Below are 13,459 nucleotides of genomic sequence, written 5' to 3' on the forward strand. Positions count from 1 at the left end.
AATCTGAACAATCAAAAAATCAAATAAACAAAGTGATCAACCAGTTAATCAATGGACAAATATCTTAAACTACCCCCTAATGTTTAACTGTGACCAATAATTTTTGAAAATTCCCAAAATACTCTTTTGAATCTCTCTCTCCTCACGGCTTTTCGTGCATATTGGATTGTAAACCAAGGCATCACCGCCGTTGCAACCTTATCTAAGTAGAAAGAATGGCCGTAAGGAGTATAAATGCAAATATGTAGAGTGTATAACCTTATATTTTATATTATTTTGTATGTATTTACGCTGTACATATTTGCATTTGTCCTGCTTCCAAACTGAGAGTAACGGTTCTAGAAGCAATCAAGCAAATAGAGTTCATCTTCGACTGTTCTAACAGAGATTACCAGAAGAATCTTAGATTCAGTACACTCCATGCTGAAAGACTCGTTCCATGCTCCTACGGTGGCTGTCAAATCCAGTCCAAATCTCCATGCTGTCTCCCTCATCGGATCTCAGATTTGAGTATCCCTCACCAGAATCGATTCCTCCCTCGGTCAGATACAGTCCATATCTCAGACTCATGCCGCTCCGAAGGTCGAACTGTTGTCACACGCCAGAGGTCTAAGTCTGAGATCTGAGATCTGAGATCTGGACTGCACATTGCAACTCAAACTCAGAACTTAGTTGGCCTGTATCTGACTGGAAATCTCAGTCCTCTGGGGCGGCATGCCTGTTGAGGTCTCCGGCGTTTTATCACACATCACCATGTTTGACGCACCCATGGGAACAGAATGTCAGCCGATGAACAACCACGGGAACTGCTCCACCGATTGCCCTTGAACTGAGAAACTGCTCCACCGGGTTTCCTTTGATCCAAATACTAAAGATTGAATCCTAATCCCCTAGTCGCGAACTCAATTGGGGCTATATGCGTAGGATTTGCATCCTGTAACTTCCGAGTAAAAAGAGGGTACAATTCAATGAGGAAGGAGGAGACATCTTTGCTACTCTTCACCATCGTTGTTAGCCATGGTAACTTGAGCGAGATGTTGGTTCTCTCACAATTTCACGAATGATGTGATCTGCAGAGTAGCTTTTGGGAGAAAGTACATCGCAGATGAGGGTGGGAAGAGGTTTAAGAAGTTGCTTATGGAATTTGGGTCATTGTTGGGTACTTTTTTGTGTGAAGGACTTCATTCCATCACTTAGGTGGGTGGATTATCTGAGTGGTTTGGACGCTCGAGTGGAGAAGAACTTCAAAGAGTTAGACTGTTTTCTTGATCAAGTAATCAATTACAACAACCTCTTCTTACCCTAAAATTCTAAATTCCATTACTCCCAAAAACAAAAGAAGAAGCTGCACTTGCATTTTTCTTTTTTCTATTCTAACAAATTGATTCATTTGTTAGAAAAGGTCACAGTAGGTTCAACAACCCAAAATCAGCACCCTGCTCTCCCCCTCTTCTCTCCTTCCTCTCTCCGTCATCTCTGCTCTACACTCTGTTTCTAGCACGGTCCATGCTTCTCTTGAACCAGAGCTCTCACTCATTGAGAAGTCATTCCATGATGTCATCTCAACCCAATCGTTAAACGCCGGAGTGATAAAACCCTGGCTAGATTCCCCTATTGCTGCACATCGCAACTGATACAATCCAGATCTTAGACCTCCGCTCCGGAGACCCAACTCATGTTAGCACATTACCGGAGATCTCAGACTCAGAGGTTAGTCGGTTGATCTGCACATCACAACTCAAACTCATTTGTGCGAGAAGAACTGACCTCTGGGCGGTTCAATATTAAATGTTCAACTTCAAAACAAGGGAGGTTTAAGGGCAAAAAGGATATTTCATCCTTTTCTGTTACGATTTAACGTGTAATTGTCAGGAATAATAAGGGTAGTTTAAGGAAATACTTAAATAAATTAAACAATTAGCTAAACAGTTGGATAATTTAATGAATTTACCTTCAATCAATTGATTGATTCGGTTCAGAACAATGTAAAAATCGAATGAACCGAACCGGCTCGGTTTAAAAATGCCCAATCGAACCGTGGGCACCCCGGCAGTTAATTCTCCTAATCTTTCATCTTCTTCCTCTATAAAGACTACAACCGAACAGAGTCCAGAGGCCTTTATCAACCGAGCCAATTGGCACCGTCTATCCGCCTAACTCGGATGGCAGGAGCATCCGCGTTTTTCTGATTCACAGGTGGCCATGCCAAACCAGAGAGGAATCGTTTTTTGCTGGTCTGTCTTCCCAAATTCTTAAAAGGAAAAAGCACGTCCTGCACAAGAACAGTCTTTTGTTTTGTCATTGTTATGGACACATGGCTCCTCATAGGTCAGTCGGTCGTCTGTCCCCTCGGGAACTCTGGCACACCACATGTTCGATGATAAGCCACCCACTAATTCACTGAACATAGTCGCGTTATCACATTACTCTCTCGTCTTCAACGAGGACTTGTTGTCTGTATTCTTCGACTTTACGACCTCTACTTCAGTAGGTCCCACTTTGAGCTGATTTAGTGGGATTGATTGATGGTTTGATATACACTCCAAGGGGGGCATTCTCTCGTTCTGGGACGTCGTGGTCTGGGCTTTGGGGTGTGGCGCGGGCATGGCCTTTTAATGGCGTGAGTTGTGGCCAAGGGAGAACCAGAAAAGGCATCGACAGTTCTAGTTGTGGCGGGTGAGAAGCTGAGAACAAAACATGGACGCAACCCAGAAGCTCAGCGTCTTCTGCCAAAATGTCCTCCGCCACTCAACCGTACAGGTGAAAGAAAACAAGATGACTCATTCTAGAAAAGTAAGAAAAAACGAGTTAATATTGACCATGACTCTCTCTTTCTCTCTCTCTTCTCCTGCTTCAAATATTTTTTTTGATAATGATAAAAGAAATATATTTTTTGGTAATAGCTTTATAATTGAGCGTTATTATTTTTTTTTTGTTTTTTAGTTTATACTAGGCTACTAGCATAACCATAAACGCTTTCAGTATCTCCGTTTAGTTTCTTATAAATCTCTCTATGCCATAGTCTTCTTTCCAGCTTCAACAAATAGCTGAAAGTCACTTCAAACCCCAATTTCTTATGCAGCTATTATTTAGATAGGCAATGGCTTCGACTGTAGCATGTTCGTCTGCTAATACTCGTATTCTGGGCTTGCCTTCTCTTACTGTAGCTTCTGTGTCCAAATGCGGTCGAGTTCGGTTTCGTGCTTTGGCTGGTGGGAATCCGGGGGTTTTGTCTTCTGCACTTGTTGAAGCCAATGAGACTGCTTTTATCAGAGACCAGGAAGAAATTGGGTCTAGAATTGATGGAAGGAATGGACGAGTTGGTTTGAAAACTAAGGAAGTGAAGGAGAATGAAATGGGTTTGGAAGGGCTGGAGGTGTTGTGGGATGATAGGTTTGGGACTGGTAGTGTGAAGGATTACCTTGATATGGCAAGGGACATGATTAAGCCTGATGGTGGTCCTCCTCGCTGGTTTTGCCCAGTTGATTGTGGGCGTCCATTAAAAGATTCACCTGTGCTGCTCTTCTTGCCCGGTAATATATGCCTGACTGTGGATGGCTCCGTGTTTGCTAATTGTTGGAAGCCGATATATGAACGTAGACAATTGAAGTTTTCATTTATTTTAAACTTTATAATACTTATTTAGTTGCTTTCTATTTTCTTTCGGGCATTCCCTGTTTCAGTGTTCTGGAGCTTTTCTGTAGCTTTGATATCCTTTTTTTTTTATGAATAATATAGATTTGATATCAAAGTACTGATTGCTTTATCAATTGATGAATGCAGGAACAGATGGTACTGGGCTGGGACTCCTCTTGCATCAAAAACCACTTGGCAAGTGAGTCAAGTATCCTTATTTACCAAAACTAAAGTATCGTTGGTTTTATGTAAATGGAGAGACATTACATATTTTCACATGAACAGAAACAAATAGTGCCTTACAAACATGATTCATCATCATCTAAGCCTCGTCCCAACTATATGGGGCCTGCTACATGAATCCCATTTTGCCATTCCGTTCTGGATATGGAACTTTGTTACAACTTGCACCCAAAGGTTGCACTAACCATTCTGGCTTAGGATGGTGACTTTTTTTTCCTGGTTGAATTGGCCTCTAAGAAGAAAAAGGTCTCAAAAGCAAAACAAAAAATACAAAATTGCAATGCTAATATGCTACCATATTCAATAGAGATATACTCTGAAAGAGTAGCATCTAGGAAATTCGTTCCCTAGGAAGGTGACATTTTTGCCATGTACTATTTTTTTTAAAGCAGAGGTATGGAATATATGACAATAAAATGGGTGCATTCTATGTTTTTTTATTCCTGCTATATTTCTCTTTTTTTACTTTTTTTTTTGCTTTGTACATAGCTTTGTTTAAAGTTCTATATATGTTAGTTTTGTTTGTCATATGCATGACATTCATTCTTGTATCCTTTTGGCAACTAATTTGTATTTCTCCACCTATTCATCATGTGTGCAGCTTATGCAACAATTTCAAAACATCATCATCATCATCATCATCATCATCATCATCATCATCATCATCATCATCATCATCATCATCATCATCATCCATGCATTATCCCAACCATATGGGGTCAGATACATGGATCATGTTTTGCCAATCCGTTCTATTTAAAGCCATATCCATTGTTAAATCATTAGTGCTTAAATCATTTCTTACTACTTTTACCCATGTCCTGTTTTGGTCTACCCCTAGCCCTTCTAGCCCTTTCAACTTGTAACAAAACACTTCTAATTGGTGTTGTTGGTGATCTTCTCCACAAGTGGCCAAACCATCTTAGTCTACTTTCTCTCATTTTATCACCTATCGGGGCTACTCCTAGGTTTTTACGGATGACTTCATTCATGATCCTATTATTTCTAGTTTTTCCGCTCATCTATCTTAGCGTTCGCATTTCTGCCGCACTCATTTTTGGAGATATTGTTTCTCGATTGCCCAACACTCTTGCTCCATTACAACTAGGGGTGTTCACGGGTCGGGTTGGGTCAGTTTGAGTCAATTTCTTCAACTGACCCGACCTAGTCAGTTTACTTATTGACTAAACCAAAACCGATTGACCTTGAAGCAAAATCGAATCAAACATGAAGGGTTGGTTTATCGGTTTAGTCGGTTTATATAACAATTAAAATAGTTAGTTTTAAACAGTCCAATGTGAACACCCTTAGTCGGTTTGGCTCCAAGACTCCAACAGGCAACATGCAACAGTTGAAGACTCCAACTCCAAGTATCCAACAGTCACTTACCAGTATTTATTTAACCTCTCTTATTTTTCTCTTTCCAAAACTAAAGAGTGAAGACTCCAACAATCCCAACTCCCAACCTGTCTGTCCATTCCAAGACTCCTTGACAGCAATGGTTGCTTGTTTCCAAAAAAAAGGAAAGATAGCAATGGTTGCTAAACTCAAAAAGGTAATAAATAAACTAATAAAGGTAATAAATAACTTAAAATTTAAGTTAACTATGATAGGGAGTAGGGGAGGACTAAGGACTACCGAGTAGGGACTAATTAGTAATTACATAAACATACAGGGTTGGGTCAGTTAGGTTTCGAACCGAGTTGTCAGTTTATTTTCTCACACAAACCGAAACCGACAGTGGTTTTAAAAAACTGACCAACTCGGATTGGGTCGGGCCGCCGGTTTGGTCGGTTTGACATTTAATGTGGACACCCCTAATTACAATGGTTTTATATAATTTTCTCTTTAGTCTAAGTGGTATTCACCTATCACATAAAAGTCCAGATGCACCCCTCCATTTTGCCCATTATGCTCTAATTCTTTGGGTGACATCCTCCTAAAATTCTTCCTTGTTATGAATTATTGAACTAAGGTATTGGAAATTGTCACATTGAGTTATCTCTTGGTCTCCAATCCTAAGGGTATGTTGAATTACACTCATATTAGTACTAAACTTACATGTCATATACTCTATTTTAGTCATACTTATTTTTAAACCCCTTGCTTCTAAGGCATTTGTCCATAAGCTTAATTTTGCATGTAATCCTTTATTAGTTTCATCAATTAAACCAATATCATCCTCAAACAATATGCACCATGGAGCTTCCTCCTGAATGTGTTTAGTCAATTCATCTATGATCAGTGCAAATAAATTAGGGCTAAGTGTTGGACCTTGGTGGAGTTGTGGAGATCCATCATAACTATAAAATTGGAAGTCTCTCCCACTAGTGTTCTAGCATTGGTTGTTGCCCCCTCATACATATCCTTAATTAGGTCTATATGCCTATTTTGAATTCCTTTTTTTTCCAATACCCACCATATTATCTCTCTAGGAATTCTATCATATGCCTTCTCTAGATCAATAAACACCATATGGAGTTCTTTCTTCTTCTCTCTAGACTTTTTTTATCAATCGTCTCAAAAGAAATGTGGCTTCCATGGTTGATCTCCTTGGCATAAGCCAAATTGGTTCTTTGATACACTTGTTTCAAGTCATAATCTTTATTCAAGTATTCTCTCCCAAAGTTCCATAGTGTGACTCATGAATTTAATCCCCCAATAATTATTACAACTTTGTATATCACCTTTGTTCTTAAGTATAGGCACACTATGCTGTTGTTTTTCCAATCGTCAAGCATCTCCTTTTCTTTCACTATAAATAACTTATTTAACCATAATGAGCCTATCTCTCCCATACCTTTCCATACTTTTATTGGAATCCTATTGGCTCCTAATGCCTTTCCCTAACATGGTTTAAATATTTGCCTTTCCTTTCTCTCAGCTTTGCTATTTATACATTATCTTTATCCCTCTATAGTGCCTAATTTATGGTAAAGCTCATCATAAGTCTTATATTTAGCTTCATTCACTTTCTTTTTTAATTTCCTTTCTTATGGTTATATTTTTCCCAATTTTGTGCATTTCTAGTTTTCGACATTCTTTATGACATGCTTGTTTTAATCTGATTATGTTTTGAACCTCTTCATTCCACCACCAAGTTTCTTTAGTACTTTTTTTGATAAATAACAGGGTAAAAATTTATTCGTTCAACATCAAACTGCACACAAATGTATGCAGCAAAAGAAGGGTACAACAATGAGCTTCCCAAGAGAAGCCTTACTACAAGTAACAACAGAAACAAAAACAAGTGACAGCAAACTGATTACATATTACACGTTATCAGCTGGTCCTGGGCATCCCCAATCTAAACAAACTTTTCCAACCCCAGCCTTAGCTAGAGAATCAACCATCATGTTAGCACTCTTAGTCTCCTAGGCACCCACTTAAATGAGGCATTCAAGGCAGCACCTAAATATCGAACCAGTCTGACTAGAGGTCTGAATTTCCATGAGATTTGACTTTGACCTGTCATCCAACATAATACCATTTGACAGTCACCCTCTACTTCCACATTCCTTAAATCCTGCCCGGCCAACTTCAAACCTTGAATCAAGGCTAGAAGTTCAGCCCTTAAAGAATTCCTTTGGCCCACCGGACTTGAAAATCTTAGAATGATACTGCCCCCTTGATCTCTAACAACTCTCCCCATTCCCAAGGGCCCCAGATTTCCAAGGCTGCAGCTGTTGAAGTAGAGTTTGAGAACTTCTACATCAGGAGGGGACCAATGACCACCCATTGTTGTCTTGTAACCTGAAACTCCATCACCACCTGCCACTCCCTAAGCAAATCATTAATAGAAACACCTTGAAATGCCCCGCAAATCACAGCCTAATGAGCTACCTTACTTTTGTGAGCTCAAACACTTCCTCCACTTGTTTGCACCTTTCTTCAAACATCCTCACGTTTCTTTCACACCATAATCCCCAAAGCACCGCCCCACATAGACATTGCCAAGCAATCTTTTGCCTTTGTGTAGGTCCTCCAAAAACGTATGTTTTAAATAGGTCTACTAGTGTAGTTGGTACAACCCATGTTTTTCCAAACAATGAGAAGAAAAGCTACCAAAAACTAGAAGCATAGGAACAATGTAATAAACGATGATTAATATTTTCCTCACTCTTCAAGCAAAGAACACACACATGAGGAGAGAGATCCCAGTGTTTCCATTGCCTTGGAGGGTTTCAGGAGTGCTGATGATTTGGTTGACAACCTCCCAACAAAAAATCTTTACTTTGGGGGGAATTGGGTTACAACATACCTCTTTAACCAGGAAAGGTTGAGACTCTGTAAGGGGAGATAAGGATTTAAAAAGGGAGGCACAAGTAAAATAGCCATTGGTATTAGGAATCCAAATTCTCTCATCATTCCTCGATGAGGACAAATTAAAGTTTTCAAGTAGGGCTACAGGAGAAACTTCCTCATTTGTTTCATGACCACAACATATCTTATGTTTTGCAAGAAGGTAGGCAATATGGTGAAAATTGATCTCCATGGGCTTTTCAAAGTTGCACCCTTGGTAGCCCTTGAGTCCCATCCATTTGGTTGCAACCCATGGATGCTCTTGATCACCAAATGCCATAAAGCCTCTCTTTCTTTTGGCTCTACAACCATCTGCCTAGTAAAGCCTATTTTTTTTTCTTGAATCCTTCCTATTTCTAATCCTCCTTCCCAGCTCTTTAGATTTGCATACTGATGTAACCGAATCTGGTCACTTACCATTTTTTCTTCGCTAGGTACCTCGTCACCTCGTCTGCTCCCAAGTGGCCGATGACTCGGAGGCTGAAGTGGAGCTCCCTAGCGTAGCGCAGCCCAGCTACTCCCTGCAGGAACTGACCTGGCTACCAGCAACGACGGGAACTGAACCGGCTACTCCCTGTTGGAGATGATCTGCTCATCTTTGTAGGCGGCGGGAGTTGAGGGACCTACGAGAACTGAATCAGAGAACCCGAGGGTGTATACCCGGCGAGGTCACTCCGATGGCTAAGTCAGCACTTTGTAGTGAGCTGAGAATCATATTGGAGAATGAGAGAGCTAGAGAGCAGGGGTTACCACCCTTTTTCCTCTTCATCCTCCTCTTTTCCTCATGCCTTTGCCCCTAGGGGGTGAGGCCTTTATATACTGGAGTCCGCACGGGTTTGGTGGAGTGGTTCTTGGATTCCTGCTGTGATGGGACCTGCTTTCATGTTAGGTGGGCATAAAGCCACCAACCGGTAAGGTTGCCCATTTCTGCCTAAATCGGGGAGTGGGTGAGCTAATATAGCCGTTACAAGTCACAATCCCGTAAAACGCGGGGTATGGTGGTGAGCTCCTCGGGGTTGTCATGCGGTGGCCGGGCTGACCAGGTGCCGAGCTGCCTGTGAGGTGCCGAGCTACCTGTGAGGTGCTGGGCTGACCAGGTGCCGAGCTGCCTGTGAGGTGCTGAGCTGCCTGTGAGGTGTCGGGCTGGCCAGGTGCCGAGCTGCCTGTGAGGTGCCGGGCTGGCCAGGTGCCGAGCTGCCTGTGAGGTGCCGGGCTGACCAGGTGTCGAGTTGCCTGTGAGGTGTTGGGCTGACCAGGTGTCGAGCTGCCTGTGAGGTGTTGGGCTGACCAGGTGTCGGGCTGCCTGTGGCGAGCTGTCTAGTTGTCATGAGGCTGCACTTAGTTGTCATGAGGTGCCAGGTGTCATAGGGTCATTGGAGGGCCAAATCTGCCCTCATCACATACCTCTTCCCACTTCCTTAGACGACTACTCTTACTATCCCCTGGATCCCACAAGAAGTCCATTATGATTTTCTCTAATCTTCTCACCACCTTAATTGGAGCCTTAAAAACATACAAGAAATAAATTAGGAGATTGGACAACATAGATTTAATCAAAGTAACTCTCCCCCCTTTGGAAATGTAGTTCCTTTTCCAAGAAGCCAACCTTTTACCGAGTCTTTCAATAATACTCTCATAGAAAGTCTCATCTCTTGGGTTGCCTCCCAAGGGTAATCTTAGGTATTTAATTGGTCACTCCTTTACTTCACAACCCAACACTCCTCCAATTCCACCCTTTCCATCCCAAAGCGCACCAAACTGCATTTTCCTAAATTGATTTTCAACCCTAAAACTCTCTTCACTAATTCCAAGATCCTTTTTAGAGCCCTAACATCTTGAACCCCCCCTGAACTCACGTAAAATAAAATTATCATCTATAAACTGAAATGAGATACAACTTGGCTTTCCCTCCCTATTCTAAAACCTCTAGAGATATTTCTTTCATCCGCTCTCTTTAAAAGTTTATTGGAAACCTCTGCCACTAACATAAACAACATTGGTGATAATGGGTCTCCCTATCTTAAACCCCTCGAATCCTTAAAGAAATCTTCTGGGGAGCCATAGGTCAAGATCGAAAAATGAATTATCCTCAAACACCCCATCATCCACCTGATCCACCTATGTGCCAAAACCCATTTGGGCCATCACCTACTATAGGAAATTCCAATCCACGTGATAATAGGCCTTTTGAAATCTAATTTGAACACAAACCTTTCTTTCCTGATTTTTGAAAATCCTCCATTGCCCCATTAGCTATTAGGGTCTGGTCCAAAATCTACCTATTCCTAATGAAAGCTATTTTGTACAGGCTTGTAGTGAGGCTAATATTGTAGAGGCAGCTTCCACACATTTCAGAATCATGACGCAAAGGTTGCATTCATTCCTTACTTTTCCCCCTTAAATAGAGCTCACCAATCACTTTTTCCAGATCCTTATAATCCCAATACTCATGATAAAAGGCCATAGTGGAACCGTCCAGACTAGGGGCCTTATCACTACTCATACCCCTTTTTTTTATGAGTAAAGAAAAAAGATTCATTAATAGAGAATTAATGCAATTACAAGCTTCCCATGGAGAGGCACGAGCTGCGTCCTCTCCTAATAGCAGGAAGAAAGACAAAGGAAAACAGATAACAGAAAACAGAAAACAGGAAGCAGATTCAATCTACAATTGAGCCCAATATAATCTTTCCCTGTTTACCCCTTGCTTTGCAAGGCCATCAGCCATAGAGTTTGCAGATCTCCCCACCCATTGTATTCTCACTTAAAACACCACACTATAGAGTCCGGGTTTTGTAGCCATCCATCCCACTACCACCTTGAAGTCCCCTTCTATTATCAGATGTTCCACACCTATCTGCACAGCTAGCTGTACTCCTTGGATAGCAGCAGCAAGTTCCGCCCTAATGGAGTTTCCAGCTCCTATTGGCTCTGAGTAGATAAGAACCACATTCCCAGCCTCATTCCTCAGTATCCCTCCCACCCTTGACGGACCTGGATTTCCAAGACTACTTCCATCGAAGTTCAGCTTCAAAAAATTCTCAGGAGGGGGTTCCCAAGTCAGACTCACTTTAGTCTTTCTAGATGAACAATTAGCCACTGCTAACCAATTCCTCCAAATATCACTAAATGAGAAAAGATGAAATAAGTCCATTGATTTTAGCCATAAGATTACCCTATTTAGAATGCAGTCCTTCATCTCTTCTAAGTTTCTCTCCTTCTCTTGGAAAGTTCTGGTATTCCTTTCTTCCCACACGGACCAAAGCAGCGCTGCTCTTGCACACCTCCACATAATTCTTCCTCTTCTGTGCTGCCAAGGGAGGAAAGCAGGATCAAAAATCAAGCTTGCATCTGCTGGCCTAACCAACCTGCGCCCAAACAATGAGAAGAGCCACTCCCATAACTATGCAGTAAATGAACAGGAAATTAGTAGATGGTTACAGTCCTCACCACGTGACTTGCAAAGGATACACCAAGAAGGTGAAAGACAAAGATAAGGTCTTCTCTTTTATAGAATGTCTTAAGGTGTTTATTTTCCCATAATGCACTTCCCAACAAAAAGCCATAACCTTAGGGGGAACAGGCCTACACCAGTTTTCCTTAAAAGGGAAAAGTCGAGTGGGGTTAGATTGAGTAATGGATTTAAAGAAAGAAGCGCAACAGAAGGATCCGTTTGGCTTGGGTGTCCAGATCCGTTTGTCGGGTTCAAAAGGGTCCAATCACACTGTATCAAGTAGGCTTAGAAGATTTGTTAGGGACACAATTTCCTCTTCCCTTAGGTCTCTATGAAACCCAAAATTCCAATTCGATGTTAATGGATTATTCATAAAGTAGCAAAACTTTGAGACAACCTCCTTTTTGTGTCCTCCCAAAAAGAACAGAGTTACCATTACAAACATCATACCTGACAAAACTGAAAAACTGAGGAAGGATGCCATGAATAGCTTTCCAAGGAGTTGCCAAGGTTGCCTGCCGTGATACTCTAGCATCCCACCCATTATCAGAGCGACCATGAATACTACCCACCACCTCATGCCAGAGCCTCTCTCCCTCCACTGGCCACCTCCACAGCCACTTCCCTAGTAGTGCTTTATTCTTTTTAATCAAATTCCCTAACCTCAATCCCCCCTCCTCTTTATTCCGGCATACAATCTCCCTTTTTATCAAGTGATCCTTCTTACCTTCTCCTGACTTCCAGAGGAAATCTCTAATCACCTTCTCTATCTTCCTAGCTTCCCTAGGTGGTATCCTAAACACAGATAGGAAATAGGTTGGTAGGTTAGCTAATGTGGCTCTTATCAACGTGATTCTTCCCCCCAAAGAAATATAGTTTTTCCTCTAAGAAGTCAATTTCTTTTGAAACCTCTCCACCACTGGACATCAAAAACTACTTTCCCTAGGGTTTGCCCCTGACGGAAGCCCCAAGTAGGTCATAGGCCATGACGAAATAGAACACCCTAAGCTTCTTGCTATAGCCTCCACCTGACTGTCCTCCAAGTTAACCCCAGCTACACAACTCTTCCCAAAGTTGACACTCATATTTGACACCCTCTCAAAATTCCTAACCAGATCCTTGAGATTTCTCACCTTCTCAATATCGTCCCCTTCACAGAAAATCAAAATATCATCTGCAAATTGGAGATGGGTGACCGAAATACCATCCCTACCTATCCTCCACCCTTTAATCATTTCTTCCCTATCAGCCTTTGAGATCATTCTACTAAGCACCTCTGCTATTAAAGTATAGAGGAAGGGTGATAGCGGGTCCCCTTGTCTGATACCTCTACAAGTTGGGAAAAAGTCCTTCACCACTCCATTAACTAGGACAGAGTAATGGCATGAACTCACACATCCAAAAATCCAACTGCACCATTTATTCCCGAAGCCACAATTTCTCATTACTTGTACCAAGAAGTGCCAATCCACTAAGTCATAGGCCTTCTCTAGATCCAACTTACAAACAAAGCCTCTTCTTTTGGATCTCCTCATATCCTCCACACATTCACTAGCAACTAGGATCTGATCTATTATTTGGCTTCCTTGAACAAATGCCCCTTGGGCTTGGCTTATTAGGGATGGAAGAGCTACTTTCAGCCTCAAAGACAACACCTTAGCCAATATTTTGTTAGTGCTAATTACCAAACTAATTGGCCTGTAATCCTTAAGGGTGGATAGCATCTGATTTCTTGGGGACTAAGGCCAAAAAAGTGGCGTTGACTCCCGGGCTTACTATATGAGTCTCTACGAATTCCTTAACAGCGTCACATAAATCCTCTTT

The 13,459-nt window shown here is 41.7% G+C and overlaps 1 protein-coding gene and 1 long non-coding RNA gene across 5 annotated transcripts in view; one reads left to right on the forward strand and one right to left on the reverse strand.

Moving 5' to 3' along the window:
• Positions 1-231: 231 nt before the first annotated feature.
• On the reverse strand, positions 232-2,082 carry LOC148801770 (uncharacterized). The gene is made up of 2 exons (XR_016084704.1): positions 1,952-2,082; positions 232-1,724 (listed from the first exon to the last, which is right to left on the reverse strand). It is a non-coding gene; the product is annotated as an uncharacterized LOC148801770 (long non-coding RNA).
• LOC104588945 (phytyl ester synthase 1, chloroplastic-like) overlaps positions 1,723-13,459 on the forward strand; it is a 124,222-nt gene continuing 112,485 nt past the window's right edge. The window contains exons 1-3 of one of the 4 annotated variants that reach the window (XM_088902287.1): positions 1,723-2,760; positions 3,168-3,533; positions 3,784-3,835. In XM_088902287.1, coding sequence (XP_088758413.1) covers positions 3,356-3,533; positions 3,784-3,835 — 230 coding nt within the window. In that variant the 5' untranslated portion in view covers positions 1,723-2,760; positions 3,168-3,355. Of the gene's footprint in view, positions 2,794-3,082; positions 3,534-3,783; positions 3,836-13,459 lie in introns of all 4 variants that reach the window. The other 3 variants (XM_088902286.1, XM_088902285.1, XM_088902288.1) reach the window with 3 other exon arrangements.

Source organism: Nelumbo nucifera, chromosome 3 (genome assembly GCF_055504915.1).
Source record: "Nelumbo nucifera cultivar China Antique chromosome 3, China Antique-T2T, whole genome shotgun sequence".
Classification (NCBI taxonomy): domain Eukaryota; kingdom Viridiplantae; phylum Streptophyta; class Magnoliopsida; order Proteales; family Nelumbonaceae; genus Nelumbo; species Nelumbo nucifera.